Source organism: Pristiophorus japonicus, chromosome 21 (assembly GCF_044704955.1).
Source record: "Pristiophorus japonicus isolate sPriJap1 chromosome 21, sPriJap1.hap1, whole genome shotgun sequence".
Lineage (NCBI taxonomy): Eukaryota > Metazoa > Chordata > Chondrichthyes > Pristiophoridae > Pristiophorus > Pristiophorus japonicus.
In genome coordinates this window covers 60,717,221-60,740,037 of record NC_091997.1, presented here as the reverse complement: position 1 = coordinate 60,740,037, position 22,817 = coordinate 60,717,221, and the positions used below count along the sequence as shown (strand labels likewise).

General features: G+C 48.1%; 1 protein-coding gene across 1 annotated transcript in view; it reads left to right on the top strand.

The window, feature by feature from the left end:
* The window catches only part of LOC139233687 (corticotropin-releasing factor receptor 1-like), a 350,288-nt gene that overhangs the window by 6,405 nt on the left and 321,066 nt on the right, over window positions 1-22,817 (top strand). Inside the window, exon 2 of the mRNA XM_070864095.1 lies at window positions 22,296-22,415. Within this exon, the coding sequence (XP_070720196.1) occupies window positions 22,296-22,415 (120 nt within the window). The remainder of the gene's footprint in view (window positions 1-22,295; window positions 22,416-22,817) is intronic.

The window sequence follows — 22,817 nt, the reverse complement described above, 5'->3', positions numbered from 1 at the left end:
GTGGGCAAAAATTCGGCAGATGGAGTATAATAGAAACATACAAACATAGAAATTTACAGCGCAGAAGGAGGCCATTTCGACCCATCGTGTCCGCGCTGGCCGACAAAGAGCCGCACGGCCCTTGGTCAGCAGCCCTAAAGGTGACATAGAAACCTATGAACAATGACGGAAAGGCAAAGAGCACCCAGCCCAACTAATCCGCCTCACACAACTGCAACACCCCTTATACTAAAACATTTTACTCTCCACCCCAACTGGAGCCATGTGATCTCCTAGAGAGGCAAAAACCAGATAAAAACCCAGGCCAACTTAGGGAGTAAAAATCTGGTAAAATTCCTCTCCGACCCATCCAGGGGCTCGACACGAGTCCAGGAGATCACCCTGGCCGTATTCTATTCCCTGCAGTACTTACCATTATATCTGCGCCGGTCAACAAAGGTCATCCAGTCTAATCCAAATTACCAGCTCTAGGTCTGTAACCCTGCAGGTTACTACACTTTAAGTGCCCATCCAACCATCTCTTACAAGTGGTGAGGGTTTCTGCATCCAACACTCTTCCAGGCAGCGAGTTCCAGATCCCCAAAACCCTCTGCGTAAAGAAGACCCCCCCTCAAATCCCCTCTAAACCTTCCACCAACCACCTTAAAACTATGCCCCTTGTAATAGACCCCTCCACCAATGGAAATAGACCCTTACTATCCACTATATCCAGGCCCCTCAATATTTTGTACACCTCAATGAGGTCTCCTCTCAACCTTCTCTGTTCCAATGAGAACAAACCCAGCCTATCCAATCTGTCCTCATAGCTAAGATTCTCTATTCCAGGTAGCATCCTAGTAAATCTCCTGTGCACCCTCTCTAGTGCAATCACGTCCTTCCTATAATACTGCGACCAGAACTGCACGCAGTACTCCAGCTGTGGTCTAACCAATGTATTATACAATTTAAGCATAACCACCCTACTCTTGTATTCGATGCCTCGGCCAATAAAGGCAAGCATTCCGTATGCCTTCTTAACCACCTTATCCACCTGGCCTGCTACTTTCAGGGATCTGTGGACAAGCATTCCAAGGTCCCTTTGTTCATCTACACTATTAAGTTGCCTACCGTTTAATGTCTATACCCTTTCCTTATTAGCCCTCCCAAAGTGCATCACCTCACACGTCTCTGAATTAAATTCCATTTGCCACTGCTCTGCCCACCTGACCAGTAGTTTGATATCCTCCTGCAGCCCATGACTTTCCTCATCATTATCAACCACACAGCCAATTTTAGTGTCATCTGCAAACTTCTTAATCATACTCCCTATATTCAAATATAAATCGTTGATATATTCCACAAAAAGCAAGGGACCAAGTACTGAGCCCTGTGGAACCCTACTGGAAACATCCTTCCAGTCACAAAAGCATCCATCAACCATGACACTTTGCTTCCTACCTCCAAACCAATTTTGGATCCAACTTGCCACTTTGCCCTGGATCCCACAGGCTTTTGCCTTCAAGACCAGTCGACCATGTGGGACCTTATCAAAAGCTTTGCTAAAGTCCATATATACTACATCATACGCACTACCCTCATCGACCCTCTTGGTTGCCTCCTCAAAAAATTCAATCAGGTTAGTCAAACACGATCTTCCCTCAACAAATCCATGCTGACTGTCCCTAATTAATCCTTGTTTCCAAATGCAGGTTTATCCTGTCTTTCAGGATTTGTTCCAATAATTTTCCCACCACTGAGGTTAGGCTGACAGGCCTGTAATTACTCGGCTGATACCATTTTTCTTTCTTAAACACATTAGCAGTCCTCCAATCCTCCGGCACCATGCTCATATCCAAAGAGGACTGGAAAATGATGGTCAAGACCTCTGCTATTTCCTCTTTTACTTCGCTCAACAACCTGGGATACATTTCATCCGGGCCTGGGGGCTTATCTACTTTCAAAGCTGCTAAACCCCTTAATACTTCCTCTCTCACTATATTTATTTCATCCAGAATACCACACTCCTCCTCTATAGCAGTATTTGCAATATTTCTTTCCTTTGTGAAAACAGATGCAAAGTATTCATTAAGAACCCTGCCAACATCTTCCGCCTCCTCACAAAGATTACTCTCATGGTCTCTAATAGGCCCTACCCTTTCTTTAGTTACCCTCTTACTCCTAATATATTTATCGAACATCTTAGGGTTTTCCTTAATTTTACTGGCTAAGAATTTCTCATGCTCTCTCTTAGCATTCCGAATATCCTTTTTAATTTTGCCTCTTAACTTTCTATATTCCTCAAAAGATTCTAAAATATTTATATGTTGATATGTGACATAAGCGTCCCTTTTCTTCTTAATCCTCCCCTGCAAGTCCCTAGACATCCAGGGGGCTCTCGAATTATTTTTCCCAGCTTTTTTCTTTAAGGGCACATGTTTGGCCTGAGTATTCCGGATCTCCTCCTTGAATGCCTCCCGCTGTACCGCACTGATTTACCCACAAGTAGCTGTTTCCAGTCCACTATGGCCAAATCACTCCTTAATTTAGCAAAATTAGCTTTTCCCCAATTCGGAACTTTTATTCCAGGCCTATTCTTGACCTTATCCATAACCAACTTGAATCTGACTGAATTATGGTCACTGGCACCCAAGTGCTCTCCCAGTAATACCCCTTCAACCTGCCCAGCTTCATTCCCCAAAACTAAATCCAATAACGGCCCTCTCTCGTGTTGGGCTTGCTACATACTGACTAAAAAAGTTCTCTTGAATGCATTTCAAGAATTCTGCACCCTCTACACCCTTCACATTACATTTGTCCCAATCAATATTTGGATAGTTAAAATCCCCTACTATTACTGCCCTATGGTTTTTAGACTTCACAGCAATTTGCCGACATATTTGCTCCTCTATCTCCCTCCCACTGTTTGGGGGTCTATAATACACGCCCAGCAGTGTGATTACCCCTTTTTTTATTTTTCAATTCGGCCCATCTGGTCTCATTTGATATCCCTCTAACATATCATCCCTCCTCACGGCTGTAATAGTTTCTTTAATCAGTACCGCAACCCCCCTTCTCCCCCCCCACCTTAATATCCCCCCTCTCTATCTTGTCTAACTATCCTGTAGCAAGGAATATTGATCTGCCAAATCTGCCCTCTTTCAGCCATGTTTCTGTAATGACTATAATGGCATACACCCAAGTGTCTACCTGTGCGCTTAGCTCATCCGCCTTATTCGCTATACTCCTTGCATTAAATTATGTACCATTCAGCACAGGAAGACCTCCTTGCTTACTACATACTAAACCCTGTTTCCTCTGTCTTACAGATTCGCTTTCGAGGTTCTTGCTATCCAACTTCTGCTTTACTTCCTTCCCTTTTGAATTTGTTCGCAGGTTCCCATCCCCCTGCCAAGCTAGTTTAAACTCTCCCCAACAGCACTAGCAAAACTCCCCGCGAGGATATTGGTCCCGGTGATGTTGAGGTGCAACCCGTCCGGTTTGTACAAGTCCCATCTCCCAGAAGCGGTCCCAATGCCTCAAGAATTTAAAGCCCTCCCTCCTACACCAACTCTCCAGCCACGCGTTCCTCCCCTCTATCATTCTATTCTTATACTCATTAGCACGTGGCACCAATAGTAATTCAGAGATTAATACATTTTGAGGTCCTACCCTTTAATTTTCTTCCTAGCTCTCTAAATTCTTCCTGTAGGACCTCATCCCTTATTTTACCTATGTCCCGATATGAACCACGACCTCGAGCTGTTTACCCTCCCACCACCAGGATGCCCTGAGTCCGCTCTGTGACATCCTTGACCCTGGCACCAGGGAGGCAGAAAACCATTCGGGAGTCACGTCTGCAGCCGCAGAAACCCCTGTCTGTTCCCCTAACTATAGAATCCCCTATCACTAGGGCCCTTTTGTTCTTCGTCCCGCCCCCTGTGCAGCTGAGCGACGCGTGGTGCCTTGGAATTGGCTCTGGCTGCACTCCCCAGAGGCACCATCGCCCTCACTGATACTCAGAATTTTGGAAAGTGTGAGGTTATGCACGTTGGCAGAAAAAAATCAAATTATTTAAATGGAGAAAAATTGCAAAGTGCTGCAGTACAGCGGGAACTGGGGGTACTTGTGCATGAAACACAAAAGGTTAGTATGCAGGTACAGCAAGTGATCAGGAAGGCCAATAGAATCTTGGCCTTTATTGCAAACTGGATAGAGTATAAAAGCAGGGAAGTCTTGTTACAGTTATACAGGGTATTGGTGAGGCAACACCTAGAATACTGCGTGCAGTTTTGGTTTCCATATTTACGAAAGGATATGCTTGATTTGGAGGCAGTTCAGAGAAGGTTCACTAGGTTGATTCCAGGGATGAGGCGGTTGACTTATGAGGAAAGGTTGAGTAGATTGGGCCTCTACTCATTGGAATTCAGAAGAATGAGAGGTGATCTTATCGAAATGTATAAGATTATGAGGGGGCTTGACAAGGTGGATGCAGAGAGGATGTTTCCACTGATGGAGGAGAATCGAACGAGAGGGCATGATCTTAGAATAAGAGGTCGCCCATTTAAAACTGAGATGAGGATAAATTTCTTCTCTCAGAGGGTTGTGGAATTCACTGCCTCAGAGAGCTGTGGAAGCTGGGTCATTGAGTAGATTTAAGACAGAGATAAACAGTTTCTTAACCGATAAGGGAATAAGGAGTTATGGGGAACGGGCGGGGTAGTGGACCTGAGTCCATGATCGGATCAGCCAAGATTCTGGGGAGGTCCCAGCAGATTGGAAAACTGCAACTGTAACGCCCCTATTTAAAAAAGGAGGCAGACCAAAAGCAGGAAACTATAGAGCAGTTAGCCTAACATCTGTGGTTGGGAAAATGTTGGAGTCCATTATTAAAGAAGCAGTAGCAGGACATTTGGAAAAGCAAAATTCGGTCAGGCAGAGTCAGCATGGATTTATGAAGGGGAAGTCATGTTTGACAAACATGCTAGAATTCTTTGAGGATGTAACGAACAGGGTGGATAAAGGGGAACCAGTGGATGTGGTAAGACAGAAATAGACAGTTTCTTAAACGATAAGGGAATAAGGGATTATGGAGAGTGGGCAGGGAAGTGGAGCTGAGTCCATGATCAGATCAGCCATGATCGTATTAAACGATGGAGCAGGCTCGAGGGGTCGTATGTCCTACCCCTGCTCCTATTTCTTATGTTCTTATGTTCTAAAGAAAGAATAGGGCCCATTCTGCAAGTTTATTAATGCCCTGTAATTTATTACAGTTCTCCTCAGTATTGACTATCTCCCCAATTTGGTGTCATCTGCAAATTTAGAAATTGTGTTTTTGATTCCAAAGTCTAAATCGTTGATATAAATTGTGACCAACAGTGGTCCCAGCACTGACCCTTGTGGAACACCACTACCCACCTTCTGCCATCTTTTCCCCCGACTCTTTGCTTTCTTTTTTGAAGCCAGTTAGCAATCCATTCTGATACTTGACCCCCGGACTCCGCATTCTCTGACCTTATCGAAGGTCTTTTGAAAATCTAGATAAATTACATCTCCTGCTTTATGCTTGTCTACTCTCTCTGTGTCCTCTTCAAAAACATCAAAGAGGTTAGTCAAGGAAGACTTTCCCTTTTGAAATCCTTGCTGACTATTCATTTACATTTTTGGTTTCTAGATGTTCTATTTTCTCCTTTAATACGGATTCCATTATTTTTCCTACCTCTGATGTTAAGCGTCTTAGATATTAGTGTTACATTAGCTATCTGCCAATACTCCAGCTTTACAACTTTTTTAACAAATTACTAAATATGTGCAGTAATGCATCTGCTATCTCTTCCCTAGATTATTTTAAAATGCACGGATGCAATCCATCTGGACCAGGGATTTTATCCCCTTTGAGTGTGATTAGTTTATTTAAATATCCCCCCATTTTATATTAAATGTACAGTGGGTGCTCTGGGTACAGTGGGTGCTCTGGGTACAGTGGGTGCTCCGGGTACAGTGGGTGCCCAGGTACAGTGGGTGCTCCGGGTACAGTGGGTGCTCTGGGTACAGTGGGTGCTCTGGGTACAGTGGGTGCTCCGGGTACAGTGGGTGCCCGGGTACAGTGGGTGCTCCGGGTACAGTGGGTGCTCCAGGTACAGTCGGTGCTCTGGGTACAATGGGTGCTCTGGGTACAGTGGGTGCTCCGGGTACAGTGGGTGCTCCGGGTACAGTGGGTGATCCGGGTACAGTGGGTGCTCCGGGTACAGTGGGTGCTCTGGGTACAGTGGGTGCTCTGCGTACAGTGGTAGTGCTCTGGATAAGGTGGGTGCTCTGGGGACAGTGGGTGCTCTGGGTACAATCGGTGATCCGGGTACAGTGGGTGCTCTGGATACATTGGGTGCTCCGGTACAGTGGGTGTTCTGGGTACAGTCGGTGATCCGGGTACAGTGGGTGCTCGGGGTACAGTGGGTGCTCTGGGTACAGTGGGTGCTCTGGGTACAGTCGGTGATCCGGGTACAGTGGGTGCTCCGGGTACAGTGGGTGCTCCGGGTACAGTGGGTGCTCCGGGTACAATCGGTGATCCGGGTACAGTGGGTGCTCTGGATACATTGGGTGCTCCGGTACAGTGGGTGTTCTGGGTACAGTCGGTGATCCGGGTACAGTGGGTGCTCGGGGTACAGTGGGTGCTCGGGGTACAGTGGGTGCTCTGGGTACAGTGGGTGCTCTGGGTACAGTGCGTGCCCGGGTACAGTGGGTGCTCCGGGTACAGTGGGTGCTCCGGGTACAGTGGGTGCTCCGGGTACAGTGGGTGTTCTGGGTACAGTCGGTGATCCGGGTACAGTGGGTGCTCTGGGTACAGTGGATGCTCCGGGTACAGTGGATGCTCCGGGTACAGTGGATGCTCCGGGTACAGTGGGTGCTCCGGGTACAGTGGACGCTCCGGGTACAGTGGGTGCTCCGGGTACAGTGGGTGCTCTGGGTACAGTGGGTGCTCTGGGTACAGTGGATGCTCCGGGTACAGTGGATGCTCCGGGTACAGTGGATGCTCCGGGTACAGTGGGTGCTCTGGGTACAGTGGGTGCTCCAGGTACAGTGGGTGCTCCAGGTACAGTGGGTGCTCCGGGTACAGTGGGTGCTCTGGGTACAGTGGGTACTCCGGGTACAGTGGGTGCCCCGAGTACAGTGGGTGCTCTGGGTACAGTGGGTGCTCTGGGTACAGTGGGTATTCCGGGTACAGTGGGTGCTCCGGGTACAGTCGGTGCTCTGGGTACAGTGGGTGCTCCGGGTACAGTGGGTGCTCTGGGTACAGTGGGTGCTCCGGGTACAGTGGGTGCTCCGGGTACAGTGGGTGCTCTGGGTACAGTGGGTACTCCGGGTACAGTGGGTGCTCTGGGTACAGTGGGTGCTCCGGGTACAGTGGGTTATCTTGGTACAGTGGGTACTCTGGGTACAGTGGGTGCTCCGGGTACAGTCAGCGCTCTGGGTACAGTGGGTTATCTGGGTACAGTGGGTGCTCTGGGTACAGTGGGTGCTCCGGGTACAGTGGGTGATCCGGGTACAGTGGGTGCTCTGGGTACAGTGGATGCTCCGGGTACAGTGGATGCTCCGGGTACAGTGGGTGCTCTGGGTACAGTGGGTGCTCTGGGTACAGTGGGTGCTCCGGGTACAGTGGGTGCTCCGGGTACAGTGGGTGCTCCGGGTACAGTGGGTGCTCCGGGTACAGTGGGTGCTCCGGGTACAGTGGGTGCTCTGGGTACAGTGGGTACTCTGGGTACAGTGGGTGCTCCGAGTACAGTGGGTGCTCTGGGTACAGTGGGTGCTCTGGGTACAGTGGGTGCTCTGGGTACAGTGGGTGCTCCGGGTACAGTCGGTGCTCTGGGTACAGTGGGTGCTCCGGGTACAGTGGGTGCTCTGGGTACAGTGGGTGCTCTGGGTACAGTGGGTGCTCCGGGTACAGTGGGTGTTCCGGGTACAGTGGGTGCTCTGGGTACAGTGGGTACTCCGGGTACAGTGGGTGCTCTGGGTACAGTGGGTGCTCCGGGTACAGTGGGTTATCTTGGTACAGTGGGTACTCTGGGTACAGTGGGTGCTCCGGGTACAGTCAGCGCTCTGGGTACAGTGGGTTATCTGGGTACAGTGGGTTATCTGGGTACAGTGGGTGCTCTGGGTACAGTGGTGCTCTGGGTACAGTGGGTTATCTGGGTACAGTGGGTTATCTGGGTACAGTGGGTGCTCTGGGTACAGTGGGTGCTCTGGGTACAGTGGGTTATCTGGGTACAGTGGGTTATCTGGGTACAGTCGGTGCTCTGGGTACAGTGGGTGCTCCGGGTACAGTGGGTGCTCTGGGTACAGTGGGTGCTCTGGGTACAGTGGGTGCTCCGGGTACAGTGGGTGTTCCGGGTACAGTGGGTGCTCTGGGTACAGTGGGTACTCCGGGTACAGTGGGTGCTCTGGGTACAGTGGGTGCTCCGGGTACAGTGGGTTATCTTGGTACAGTGGGTACTCTGGGTACAGTGGGTGCTCCGGGTACAGTCAGCGCTCTGGGTACAGTGGGTTATCTGGGTACAGTGGGTTATCTGGGTACAGTGGGTGCTCTGGGTACAGTGGTGCTCTGGGTACAGTGGGTTATCTGGGTACAGTGGGTTATCTGGGTACAGTGGGTGCTCTGGGTACAGTGGGTGCTCTGGGTACAGTGGGTTATCTGGGTACAGTGGGTGCTCTGGGTACAGTGGTGCTCTGGGTACAGCGGTGCTCCGGGTACAGTGGGTGCTCCGGGTACAGTGGGTGCTCCGGGAACAGTGGGTGCTCTGGGTACAGTCGGCGCTCTGGGTACAGTCAGAGATGCTGGTGTAATTGGAGCAATGGGTAATGATGAAAAGACTGACATTTATATAGCACCTTTCCCCACCACCGGACATCTCAATGTGCTTTACAGCCAATTAAGTACTTTTGTAATGTAGTCATTCTTGTAATATGGGAAATGCAGCAGTCAACTTGCGCACAGCAAGCTGCCACAAACAACAACGTGACAATGACCAGTTAATCTGGTTCTGTTATGTTGATTGTAGAGCTAACAAAGGCACGGTGAGTGATTCTCAGCCAGAGTGTCGCAGTATAGTCTGTGAGCACAGGACCCAGCCAGTCCCTGGGGCAGGCTGGGCACTACTTGCCCGTATTATTTGCTGCCAGTTTTCCTGCCTTGCCTCCTGAGGGTGCTGATCATGCTGATGTCATGGGGCCAGTGGCCCTCTCTTACCTTCCTCACCTGGCCATGTGAGTGTGTGTCAGAAGGTCGGTGACCTGTAGGGAAGCCTTGCCCTCCTGCTGTCCACGGCTGCATGTTTCTAGCTGCGCTTGCTGGCTGGTGCAGGAATCCAGCGAGCTTTTCCTCTCCCTGACTCAGGAATGTGGAGACCCGTTGCATTCCTCTAGCCGCCCAGCTCAGATCTTCTCTCTCAGCACAGACAGTGGACAGTTTTACTGACTGGTTACCCACTGAGGCAGTGCGAGGCCTCAGCTTTTGTGAAGATTGCGAAGGAAGTCCCTCAACGGAGTGACCTGGGTCTGTGACGGAGCAACAGCTGCAAGTGTCCCCCTCCGACTGGACTCATGTGTCTGCCATGGCTAGCACTCTTCAGTCTGAGTCATAAGGTCGTGGGTTCAAGCCCCATGTCAAAGACTTGAGCACAAAATGTAAGCTGACACTCCCAGTATAGTACTGATGGAGTGCTGCACTGCCGGAGGTGCTGTCTTTTGGATGAGACGTTAAACTCTCCGGTAACACTATTTGAGGAAGAGCAGGGAAGTTATCACTGGTGTCCTGGTCAATATTTATCCCCCAATCAACATCACTAAATCAAATTATCTGCTCATAGTCACATTGCTGACTGCGGGAGTTTGCTGTGCACAAATTGGCTGCCATGTTTCCTACATTACAACAACAACTTGTATTTATATAGCGCAGTTAACATGGTGAAATGCCCCAAGGCGCTTCACAGGAGCATTATAAAACAAAAATTTACACCGAGCCACATAAGGAGAAATTCGGGCAGATGACCAAAAGCTTGTAAGGTTTTAAGGCGTGTCTTATAGGAGGACAGAGAGACGGAGAGGTTTAGGGAGGGAGTTCCAGAGCTTGGGGCCCAGGCAGCTGAAGGCTCGGCCATCAATGGGTGAGCGATTATAATCAGATATGCTCAAGAGGGCAGAATTAAAAGAGTGCAGACATCTCATGGGGTTATGGAGCTGGAGGAAATTACAGAGATAGGGAGGGGCGACGGCCATGGAGGGATTTGAAAACAAGGAAGAGAATTTTGAAATCGAAGTGTTGCTTAACCGGGGGACATTACAGGAGTGACTACACTTCAAAAGTATTTAATTGGCTGCAAAGCAATTTGGTTGTGAAAGGCGCTCTAGAAATGCAAATTGTTTCTTTCCTTTCAAAGCAATAATTCCAACAGTCCTGGAGTGTGTCATGTATTCAACCAGCATTGTAACCCATGTATAAACTGACCTAAGTTGTACACTGTGAGAACAATGACCACTAGGTGGTGAACTTGTGGGAGACACTCCGAACCTGGATCTTCAGATATAAAAGGGGAAGCTCCACCCACTTCCATCATTTGAGTGCTGAGGAATAAAGGACAGGTCACAGACTGACATTCTCTCAAGCATTGGCCTCGTGTGTATTTATACTGTATAGTAAGGACGTATCAATGGCGACAAGAAACTGGGATTTAAACCACGTGAGCATGGCCACTAGCAGAACAGACGAGAGGTACTGTGTTAAGGAATGGTTGGGACAGAGATTCAACATTGTTAAAGCAGCACACAGTTCTCCAGGCAGACAAGGGCAGTCAGGCATGCCCCAACATGTAGTCGAACCCAGAGGGGGAGTTCGACAGAGACAATGGCAAGCTGAACAGCGATTCACGCCATTGCAAGGGACAATGCGGCCAGTAATGGGGCCATCAACACCTGTTAATGGTGCACTCAAGGACAATAACAGGGGCAGTCAGGGACGATCGACTGGCAAGGGACCTTTTGTTTCCAACAACAGCTCATGTTGGAGGCGTGGAGGCACACACTCAGCCGGAGTTTGCAGCTATGAGCAAAATACCTGCAGAAATTGCAGAAATGAACGCTGGGGGAAATCGCTGGAAGCTGAAGTTCAGCGAGTTCATGTGGAGCACGTATACAGTTCATACACCAGGACGCCACCGATAATAATGAAAGTGCTCCTCAATGGCATCCCAGTATCAATGGAGCTAGACACGGGGGCCAGCCAGTCCCTGATGGGTATCAAACAGTTCGAAAAGTTGTGGGCGTCCAAGGCCAGGAGGCCAAAATTATCGGCAATTGACGCAGAGCTACGGACTTACACAAAGCAGATCATTCCGGTGCTAGGCAGCGCCACGGTAGTCATGACCCACAAAGATTCGGAGAACAGGTTGCCACTCTTGGTTGTCCCGGGGGATGGTCTCGCACTACTGGGGAGGAGTTGGCTTGCTGTCATGAACTGGAAATGGGGCGATGTCAATGCAATTTCCTCTGTGGAGCAAGTATCATGCACACAGGTCCTGGACAAATTTGACTCATTATTTCAACCCGGCATTGACACTTTCATGGGGACCAAGGTGGTGATTCACATAATCACGGCACCAGGCCAGTACACCACAAGGTCTGAGCGGTGCCGTACGTGATGCGGGAAAAGATAGAAGGCGAATTGGACCGCATCATCTCACCAGTCGAATTCAGTGACTGGGCGAGCCCGATTGTGCCGGTGCTCAAGGCGGATGGGTCGGTCAGGATATGTGGTGATTACAAGGCCACCATCAATCGGGTATCACTCCAAGACCAGTACCCAGTAACGAGAGCGGAGGACCTCTTTGCGATGCTATCTGGTGGCAAACTTTTTTCAAAATTGGACCTGACCTCAGCTTACATGACCCAGGAGCTGCCGAGTATTCGAAGAAGCTGACCACCATCATGACACACAAGTGGTTGTTTGAGTACAACAAATGTCCTTTCGGGATTCGCTTGGCCGCTGCGATCTTCCAACGAAATATGGAAAGCCTCCTCAAGTCGATTCCAGGGACAGAAAAACGATTCCTGGTTTTTCAGGACGACAGCCTCATCACGGGTTACGATACTGAAGAACACCTCCACAACCTGGAGGAGGTGCTACGCAGACTGGACCGGGTAGGGCTGCGACTGAAAAAGGCGAAGTGCGTCTTCCTAGCTCCAGAGGTAGAATTCCTGGGGATGAGGGTAGCAGCAGACGGGATCAGCCCTACTGCGTGCAAGACAGAAGCGATCCAGAGAGCACCCAGACCCCGTAACACGACGGATCTGTGTTCGTTCCTGGGGCTCCTGAACTATTTTGGTAACTTTCTTCCCAAATTGAGCACGCTGCTCGAGCCGCTACATGTGCTCCTATGCAAAGGTCATGAATGGGCCTGGGGGGTCAGCCAGGAAAGGGCTTTTAATAGAGAACGCAATTTGTTATGTTCCATCAATCTGTTAACGCTATATGACCCATGTAAGAAACTTGTGTTAACGTGCGATGCGTCATCCTATGGTGTCGGGTGTGTGTTGCAGCATGTCAATGCCAAGGGTCAGTTACAGCCGGTAGCTTATGCCTCCAGAAGTCTGTCACAGGCAGAAAGGGGCTACGGGATGGTAGCAAAGGAGGTGCTCGCATGTATATATGCGGTAAAGAAAATGCACCAGTACCTGTTTGGCAGGAAATTTGAGCTGGAGACAGATCACAAACCCCTAACGTCCCTTTTGGCCGACAACAAGGCCATAAATGCAAATGCATTGGCCCGCATGCAGAGGTGGGCACTCATGTTAGCCGCCTATGACTACACAATTCGGCACAGACTGGACACCAAAAACTGCACCAATGCACTCAGCAGGCTCCCACTAGCCACCACTGAGGGGGCTACCGAGCATGCTGCTGAGATGGTCATGGCTGTTGAAGCTTTCGGAAGCGAAGGCTCACCCGTGACAGCCCGTCAGATTAAAGTCTAGACAAATAGAGACCTGTGATTGTCTCTAGTCAAGAAATATGTCCTGAATGGGGACTGGGCAGCCACGTACGGGGCATGCCCTGAGGAATTTAAACCATTTCACAGGCGCAAGGATGAACTCTCGATTCAGGCCGATTGCCTACTGTGGGGAAACTGCGTAGTCATGCCCCAGAAGGGCAGAGAGGTGTTCATCAGAGAACTCCACAATGAGCACCCGGGCATTGTCATGATGAAGGCAATTGCCACATCACACGTTTGGTGGCCAGGGATAGACGCAGATCTGGAACTTTGTGTTCGCAGGTGCAACACGTGTGCCCAGCTGGGCAATGCGCCCAGGGAAGCCCCCCTTAACCCCTGGCCATGGACCGCCAAGCCTTGGTCACGCATCCATGTGGACTACGCAGGTCCTTTCATGGAGAAAATGTTTTTGATTGTAGTAGACGCCTACTCCAAATGGATCGAGTGTGACATTTTAAATTCAAGCACATCCTCTGCCACGGTAGAAAGTCTACGGGCAATGTTTGCCACCCACGGTCTACCGGACGTCTTGGTCAGCGACAATGGCCCGTGCTTCACAAGCACTGAATTCGAGGACTTCATGGCAGGCAATGGAATTAAGCATGTCAGAACGGCATCGTTCAAGCCGGCCTCAAACGGCCAGGCAGAAAAAGCAGTGCAGATAATCAAACAGGGGATGCTCAGAATCCAAGGGAGTTCCCTACAAAGCCGCTTATCATGCCTCCTGTTGGCCTACAGATCCCGACCACACTCGCTCACAGGGTTCCACCCGCAGAGCTGCTAATGAAAAGGACGCTCAAAACCCGGTTATCCCTTATACACCCCACCATGAAAGAAATTGTCGAGAACAGGTGCCAGTTACAATGTGACTACCATGACAGGAATGCGAGGGCGCGATGTATTGATGTAAATGACTCTGTTTTTGTCCTCAACTACGCTACAGGGCCCAAATGGCTCGCAGGCACTGTGGTTGCCAAAGAGGGAAATAGGATTCTGGTCGTTAAACTTACCAATGGACAAATCTGCCGCAAACATGTGGATCAAACAAAAAGGAGATTCAGCAACCCCATAGAAGAAGCAGAGGAAGAACACGATATAGAGTTCACTCCACCACAGGTGACCGAACACCGGAACCAAAGGGAGGAGACCCCAGTCACTGTGGGCAGTCCGGACAGGCCTGAGGCACCGCAAACAGCAGACACTCAGGCAGCGCCCAACAACCGGAGCCCCAACTCAGGCGCTCCACAAGGGAGCGTAAACCACCAGAGAGACTTAATCTGTGATCCCAATAAGACTTTGGGGGGGAGGTGATGTCATGTATTCAACCAGCATTGTAACCCATGTATAATCTGACCTAAGTTGTACACTGTGAGAACAATGACCACTAGGTGGTGAACTTGTGGGAGACACTCCGAACCTGGACCTTCAGATATAAAAGGGGAAGCTCCACCCACTTCCATCATTTGAGTGCTGAGGAATAAAGGACAGGTCACAGACTGACCTTCTCTCAAGCATAGGCCTCGTGTGCATTTATACTGTATAGTAAGGACGTATCAGAGTGGATGGGCAGTGACAGGTGGCATTTGGTTGTTGATTTTTTTAAAGCTGTTGCATTGTGTGTGACTGCACTCTTGGTCTGTGCTTATTTCAGGATAAACTGTGATTTGCAGTTCATTGTGAGATCGACCCAGGCCTTTAGCTGAGAAGGTCACTGAAGGTGTGGGGTAAAATTTGCTGTTTCCTTTATATCGAATTACAAGCCTGTGGAAAGGAGGCCTTTGTTTGGCTAAACCCTGCTCAGCTCAGCAAATCTGGAGCCAGGTGTGTTGTTTCACACAAACCCGGGCTGCCCCAGTTACTACAGTTTCTGAGCCAGTAAACACATTGCAGCACTCACAACATCTTCTCAGTAACCGAACGTCACAAAACTCGCAGGGCCAGAAATCCCATTGCACCCTGTCTGGGCCGCTAACTTTTGAAATCTCGGAAAAGTATCGCCAGCCGATAAGCATTTTCTGTTCCTGTGACATTCAGTTTTCGCGCTCCGAGAGGGAAGTGGAGCTAAATCAAGTGCTGAACGCTTCTCGTTGGGCACTAAAGTGCGAGAGTGGGGCGGTCACAGCAGAGCACTGAACAATGTGGAGTGCAATGTTATCAGCGCCAGAGACGGCTACTCTCGCTTCAAGGGAAGGGCCAGTGATGCTGCGTTTCCTGCTCCTGTGCAGTCTGCCCATCGTGTCTGTGCCTGCTCTTTGGGAGAGCTATCGAATCAGTCACACTACCACTGCCCTTTCTCCATAGCCCTGAAAATGTTTCCTTTTCAAGCATTAATCCAATCCCCTTTCAGGCAGTGCATTCCTGATCACAACAACTCGCTGCGTAAAAACATTCTCCTGATTGCACATCTGGTTCTTTTGCCGATTATCGTAAATCTGTGTCCTCTGGCTACCAACCAAACCCCTGCCAAAAGGAACAGTTTAAATAAGAGCATAAGAACTTAAGAAATAGGAGCAGGAGTAGGCAATATGACCACTCGAGCCATTCAATAAGATCATGGCTGATCTGGTCTTGGCTTCAACTCCACTTCCCTGCCTGCTCTCCATAACCCTTGACACCCATGTCGTTCAAAATTCTGTTTATCTCCACCTTAAATATATTCAATGACCCAGCCTCCACAGCTCTCTGGGGTAGAGAGTTCCAAAGATTCATGACCCTCTGAGAGAAGAAATTCCTCCTCATTTTAAAGACTGCAGAATCTCGAGAGGAGTATAGAAAGAGCAGGGTGAAATTAAAAAGGATATTAGGAAAGCAAAGAGAGAGCATGAAAAATTCTTGGCAAGTAAAATTAAGGAAAACCCAAAGATGTTTTATAAATATATTAAGAGCAAGAGGATAACTAAGGAAAGCCTATTAGAGACCATGAGGGTAATCTGTGTCGAGGTGGAAGATGTGGCTATGGTTCTTAATGAATACTTTGCATCTGTTTTCACAAAAGTGAGAGGTGATGCAGACACTGCTATTGAGGAGGAGAAGTATAAAATAGTAGATGAAATAGAGAGGAAGTATTAAGGGGTTTGGCAGCTTTGAAAGTGAATAAATCCCCAGGTCCAGATGAAATGTATCCCAGGCTGTTAAGTGAAGCAAAAGATGAAATAGCAGAGGCTCTGACCATCATTTTCCTATTCCTCTCTGGCTTCAGGTGTAGTGCCAGAGAACCACTAATGTGGTACCTTTGTTTAAGAAGGGAGAAAAGGATAGGCCGAGTAATTACAGGCCTGTCAGCTGAATCTCGGTGGTGGGAAACTATTGGAAAAACTCCTGAAGGACAGGATAAATCTTCACTTAGAAAGACACGGATTAATCAAGGACAGTCAGCATGGATTTGTTAAGGGAAGGTCGTGTTTGACTAACTTGATTGCATTTTTCAAGGAGGTAACCAGGAGGGTCGATGAGGGCAGTGCGTATGATGTGGTGTTGATAAGGTCCCACATGGCAGACTGGTCACAAAAGTAAAAGCCCATGGGATCCAGGGCAAAGTGGCAAATTGTATCCAAAATTGGCTCAAAGGCAGGAAGCAAAGGGTAATGGTTGATGGGTGTTTTTGCGACTGGGAGGATGTTTCCAGTGGGGTTCTGCAGGGCTCAGTGCTGGGTCCCTTGCTTTTTGTGATATACATCAATGATCTAGACTTGAATATATGGGGGTATGATTCTGAAGTTTGCAGATGACACTAAAATCGGTCGTGTGGTTGATAATGAAGAAGAAAGCTGCAGACTGCAGGAAGATATCAATCAACTGATCAGGTGGGCAGAACAGCGGCAAATGGGATTCAATCCAGAGAAGTGTGAGGTAATGCATTTGGGAAGGGTTAACAAGGAAAGGGAATACACATTAAGCGGTAGGCCACTGAGAAGTGTAGAGGAACAAAGGGACCTTGGAGTGCAGGTCCACAGATCCCTGAAAGTAGCAGGCCAGGTAGATAAGGTGGTTAAAAGGCATACGGAATGCTTGCCTTTATTAGCTGAGACACAGAATACAAGAGCAGTGAGGTTATGCTTAAATTGCATAAAACACTAGTTAAGCCACAGCTGGAGTACTGCGTGCAGTTCTGGTCACATTACAGGAAGCACTGGAGAGGGTGCAGAGGAGATTTACGAGGATGTTGCCGGGAATGGAGAATCTAAGCTATGAGGGCAGATTGGATAGGCTGGGTTTGTTTTCTTTGGAAGAGAGAAGGCCAAGGGGAGACCTCATTGAGGTGTATAAAATTATGAGGGGTCTCGATATAGCAGATAGAAAGGGCCTATTTCCCTTAGCAGAGGGGTCAACAATGAGAGGGCGCGAATTTGAAATAATTGGTAGAAGGTTTAGAGGGGATTTGAGGGGAAATTTCTTCACCCAGAGGGCGATGGGGGTCTGGAACTCACTGCCTGAAAGGGTGGTAGAGGCAGAAACCCTCACCACATTTAAAAAGTACTTGGATGTGCACCTGAACTGCCGTAACCTACAGGGCTACGGACCGAGAGCTGTAAAGTGGGAATAGGCTGGATAGCCTCGTGTTGGCCAGCACGGACACGATGGGCCGAAATGTGCTTCTGTGCTATAAACTTCTATGATCGCCATTTTAAATGGGCGACCCCTTAATCTGAAACTATGCCCCCGAGTTCTAGATTCTCCCATGAGGGGAAACATCCTCTCTGCATCTACCCTGTCGAGCCCCCTCAGAAGCTTATATGTTTCAATAAGATCCCCTCTCATTCTTCTAAATCCAATGAATATAGGCCCAACCTGCTCAACCTTTCTTCATAAGACAACCCTTTCATCTCAGGAATCAACCTAGCAAACCTTCTCTGAACTGCCTCCAATGCAAGTATATCCCACCTTATATAAGGCGAACAAAACTGTACGCAGTACTCCAGGTGTGGTCTCACCAATACACTGTACAGTTGTAGCAGGACTTCCCTACATTTATAGAAACATAGAAAATAGAAATTAGGTGCAAGAGTAGGCCATTCTGCCCTTCGAGCCTGCACCACCATTCGATAAGATCATGGCTGATCATTCCCTCAGTACCCTTTTCCTGCTTTCTCTCCATACCCCTTGATCCCCTTAGCTGTAAGGGCCATATCTAATTCCCTCTTGAATATATCCAATGAACTGGCATCAACAACTCTCTGTGGCAGGGAATTCCACAGGTTAACAACTCTGAGTGAAGAAGTTTCTCCTCATCTCAGTCCTAAATGACCTATCCCTTATCCGAAGACTGTGTCCCCTGGTTCTGGACTTCCCCAACATCGAGAACAATCTACCCGCATCTAAACTGTCCTGTCCCGTCAGAAACTTGTATGTTTCTATGAGATCCCACTCATCCTTCTAAACTCCAGTGAATAAAGGCCCAGTTGATCCAGTCTCTCCTCATATGTCAGTCCTGCCATCCCTGGAATCAGTCTGGTGAACCTTCACTGCACTCCCTCAATAGCAAGAACGTCCTTCCTCAGATTAGGAGACCAAAACTGAACACAATATTCCAGGTGAGGCCTCACCAAGGCCCTGTACAATTGCAGTAAGACCTCCCTGCTCCTATACTCAAATCCCCTAACTATGAAGGCCAACATACCATTTGCCTTCTTCACTGCCTGCTGTACCTGCATGCCAACTTTCACTGGCTGATGAACCATGACACCCAGGTCTCGTTGCACCTCCCCTTTTCCTAATCTGCCACCATTCAGGTAATATTCTGCATTTAAGTTTTTGCCCCCAGAGTGGATAACCTCACATTTATCCACATTATACTGCATTCGCAATGCATTTGCCCACTCGCCTAACCTGTCTAATCACCCTGCAGTCTCTTAGCGTCCCCCTCACAGCTCACACCACCACCCAGTTTAGTCATCTGCAAACTTGGAGATATTACACTCAATTCCTTCATCCAAATCATTGATGTATATTGTAAATAGCTGGGGTCCCAGCACTGAGCCCTGCGGCACTCCACTAGTCACTGCCTGCCATTCTGAAAAGGACCCGTTTATCCCGACTCTCTGCTTCCTGTCTGCCAACCAGTTCCCTATCCACGTACGTACATTACCCCCAATACCATGTGCATTGATTTAGCACACCAATCTCTTGTGTGGGACCTTGTCAAAAGCCTTTTGAAAGTCCAAATGTACCACATCCACTGGTTCTCCCTTGTCCACTCTATTAGTTACATCCTCAAAAAATTCCAGAAGATTTGTCAAGCACCATTTCCCCTTCATAAATCCATGCTGACTTGGACCAATCCTGTCACTGCTTTCCAAATGCTTAATAATTGATTCCAACATTTTCCCCACGACTGATGTCAGGCTAACCAGTCTATAATTACCTGCTCTCTCTCTCCCTCAATTTTTAAAAAGTGGTGTTACATTAACTACCCTCCAGTCCATAGGAACTGATCCCGAGTCGATAGACTGTTGGAAAATGATCACTAATGCATCCACTATTTCTAGGGCCATTTCTTTAAGTACTCTGGGATGCAGAATATCAGGCCCCGGAAATTTATCGGCCTTCAATTCCATCAATTTCCCGAACACAATTTCCCGCTTAATAAGGATATCCTTCAGGTCCTCCTTCTCACTAAAGCCTCGGTCCCCTAGTACTTGCGGAAGGTTATTTGTGTCTTCCTTCGTGAAGACAGAACCAAACTATTTGTTTAATTGGTCTGCCATTTCTTTGTTCCCCATTATAAATTCACCTGAATCCGACTGCAAGGGACCTATGTTTGCCTTCACTAATCTTTTTCTCTTCACATATCTATAGAAGCTTTTGCAGTCAGTTTTTATGTTCCCGGCAAGCTTCCTCTCATACTCTATTTTCCCCCTCTTAATTAAACCCTTTGTCCTTCTCTGCTGAATTCTAAATTTCTCCCAGTCCTCAGGTTTGCTGCTTTTTCTGGCCAATTTATATGCCTCTTCCTTAATTCCCCTTGTTAGCCACGGTTGAGCCACCTTCCCCATTTTATTTTTACTCCAGACAGGGATGTACAATTGCTGAAGTTCATCCATGTGATCATTAAATGTTTGCCATTGCCTATCCACCGTCAACCCTTTAAGTATAATTTTCCAGTCTATTCTAGCCAATTCACGCCTCAAACCATCGGAGTTACCTTTCCTTAAGTTGAGGACCCCACTCTCTGAATTAACTGTCACTCTCCATCTTAATAAAGAGTTATGGTCACTCTTCCCCAAGGGGTCTCGCACAACAAGATTGCTAATTAGTCCTTTCTCATTACACATCACCCAGTCTAGAATGGCCCGCTCCCTGGTTGGTTCCTCGACATATTGGTCCAGAAAACCATCCCTAATACACTCCAGGAATCCTCCTCCACCGCATTGCTACCAGTTTGGTTAGCCCAATCAATATGTAGATTAAAGTCGCCCATGATAACTGCTGTACCTTTATTGCATTCATCCCTAATTTCTTGTTTGATGCTGTCCCCAACCTTACTACTACTGTTTGGTGGTCTGTAAACAAATCCCACTAGCATTTTCTGCCCCTTGCTATTCCACCCATACCGATTCCACATCATCCAAGCTAATGTCCCTCCTTACTATTGCATTCATTTCCTCTTTAACCAGCAATGGCACCCCGCCTCCTTTTCCTTTCTGTCTGTCCTTCCTAAATGCTGAATACCCCTGGATGTTGAGTTCCCAGCCTTGGTCACCCTGGAGCCATGTCTCCGTGATGCCAATTACATCATACCCGTTAACTGCTATCTGTGCAGTTAATTCGTTCACCTTATTCCGAATACTCCTCGCTTTGAGCAGAGAGCCTTCAGGTTTGTCTTTCTAACACACTTTGCCCTTTTAGAATTTTGCTGTGATGCGGCCCTTTTTGCTTTTTGCCTTAGGTTTCTCTGCCCTCCACTTTTACTTTTCTTCTTTCTATCTTTTGCTTCTGTCCCCATTCTACTTCCCTCTGACTCCCTGCATAGATTCCCATCTCCCTGCCATATTAGTTTATCTCCTCCCCAACAGCACTAGCAAACAATCCCCCAGGACATTGGTTCCGGTCCTGCCCAGGTGCAGGCCGTCTGGTTTATACTGGTCCCACCTCCCCCAGAACTAGTTCCAATGTCCCATGAATTTGAATTCCTCCCTTCTGCACCACTCCTCAAGCCACGTATTCATCTGGGCTATCCTGCGATTCCTACTCTGACTATTCTCTATCCCCCTTGCAATAAAGGCCAACATTCTATTTGCCTTCCTGATTACCTGCTATACCTGCATGCTAACATTTTGAGTTTCATGTCCAAGGATTCCCCAGATCCTTCTGTACCGCAACAATTTGTAGTCCCTCCCATTTAAATAATAATTAACTTTTTTATTCTTCCTACCAAAGTGGATAACCTCACATTTTCTCACATTATACTCCATCTGCCAAATTTTTGTCCATTCATTTAACCTATCTGCATCTCTTTGCAGATTGTTTGTGTCCTCTACACAACTTGCTTTCCCACTTATCTTTGTATCATCAGCAAACTTGGCTGCATTTGGTCCCTTCATCCAAGTCATTAATATAGATTGTAAATAGTTGAGGACCCAGTACCGATCCCATTCGCAGCCCACTAGTTACAGTTTTCCAACCTGGAAATTAACCATTTATCCCGACTCTCTTTTCTGTTAGTTAGCCAATCCTCTATCCTTGCTAATATATTACCCCCAACCCGTGAGCTTTTATCTTGTGCAGTAACCTTTTATGTGGCGCCTTGTCAAATGCCTTCTGGAAATCCAAATACACCACATTCACTGGTTCCCCCTTATCCACTCTACTCGTTACATCCTCAAAGAACTCCAACAAATTTGTCAAACATGATTTCCCTTACATAAAACCATGCTGACTCTGCTTGATTGAATTATGCTTTTCCAAATGTCCCGCGACTGCTTCCATAATAATGGACTCCAGCATTTTCCCAATGACAGATTTTAGGCTAACTGATCTATAGTTTCCTGCTTTCTGTCTCCCTCCCTTCTTAAATAGGAGTGTTATATTTGCGGTTTTCCAATCCGCTGGGTTCTCCCTGTTTACTCTGTCAAAATCTCTCATAATTCTGAGTGCCTCTGTCAAATCTCCCCTTAACATTATTTGCTCTAAAGAGAACCACACCAGTTTCTCTAATCTCACCAGATCACCATAATCACTCATCCCTGGTACCTTTCCATTGGCCTTGTTCTCAAAGTTATATATTTCATGGATTATTTTTAAATGTCAGAATATTTATTGAATGAATTGATGTTTATCATTCAGGACCTTATTGCAATGCATCGACTGATCTGATTGGAACATGTTGGCACAAAAGCCCAGTTGGACAACTCGTGGCAACACCCTGCCCAGAAAACTTCAACGGAATCCAGTACAACACAACAAGTAAGTAGTGTGTCACAGTATTGCTCCATGCTTGGTCTGGGGAACGATATCTTACACACGAGTGAGAGGCAGGGGTGGGCACATGACAAACCAAAGCTGCCAACTGGGCATGAAACCTCCCACTACTGCCCCGTCGGGAGAGAGTGTCGATAACTCAGGGACGGGTTAAGGCATAACGTGTACGCTGCCACAAACTGCGAACTGCCAAGGCTTATGAACAGCCTGGGACTGCGTACTGTCGGGGCCTGCGTACTGTCGGGGCCTGCGTACTGTCGGGGCCTGCGTATAGTCGGGGCCTGCGTATAGTCGGGGCCTGCGTACTGTCGGGGACTGCATACTGTCGGACTGTGTACAGTCGGGGACTGTGTACTGTCGGACTGCGTACAGTCGGGGACTGCATAC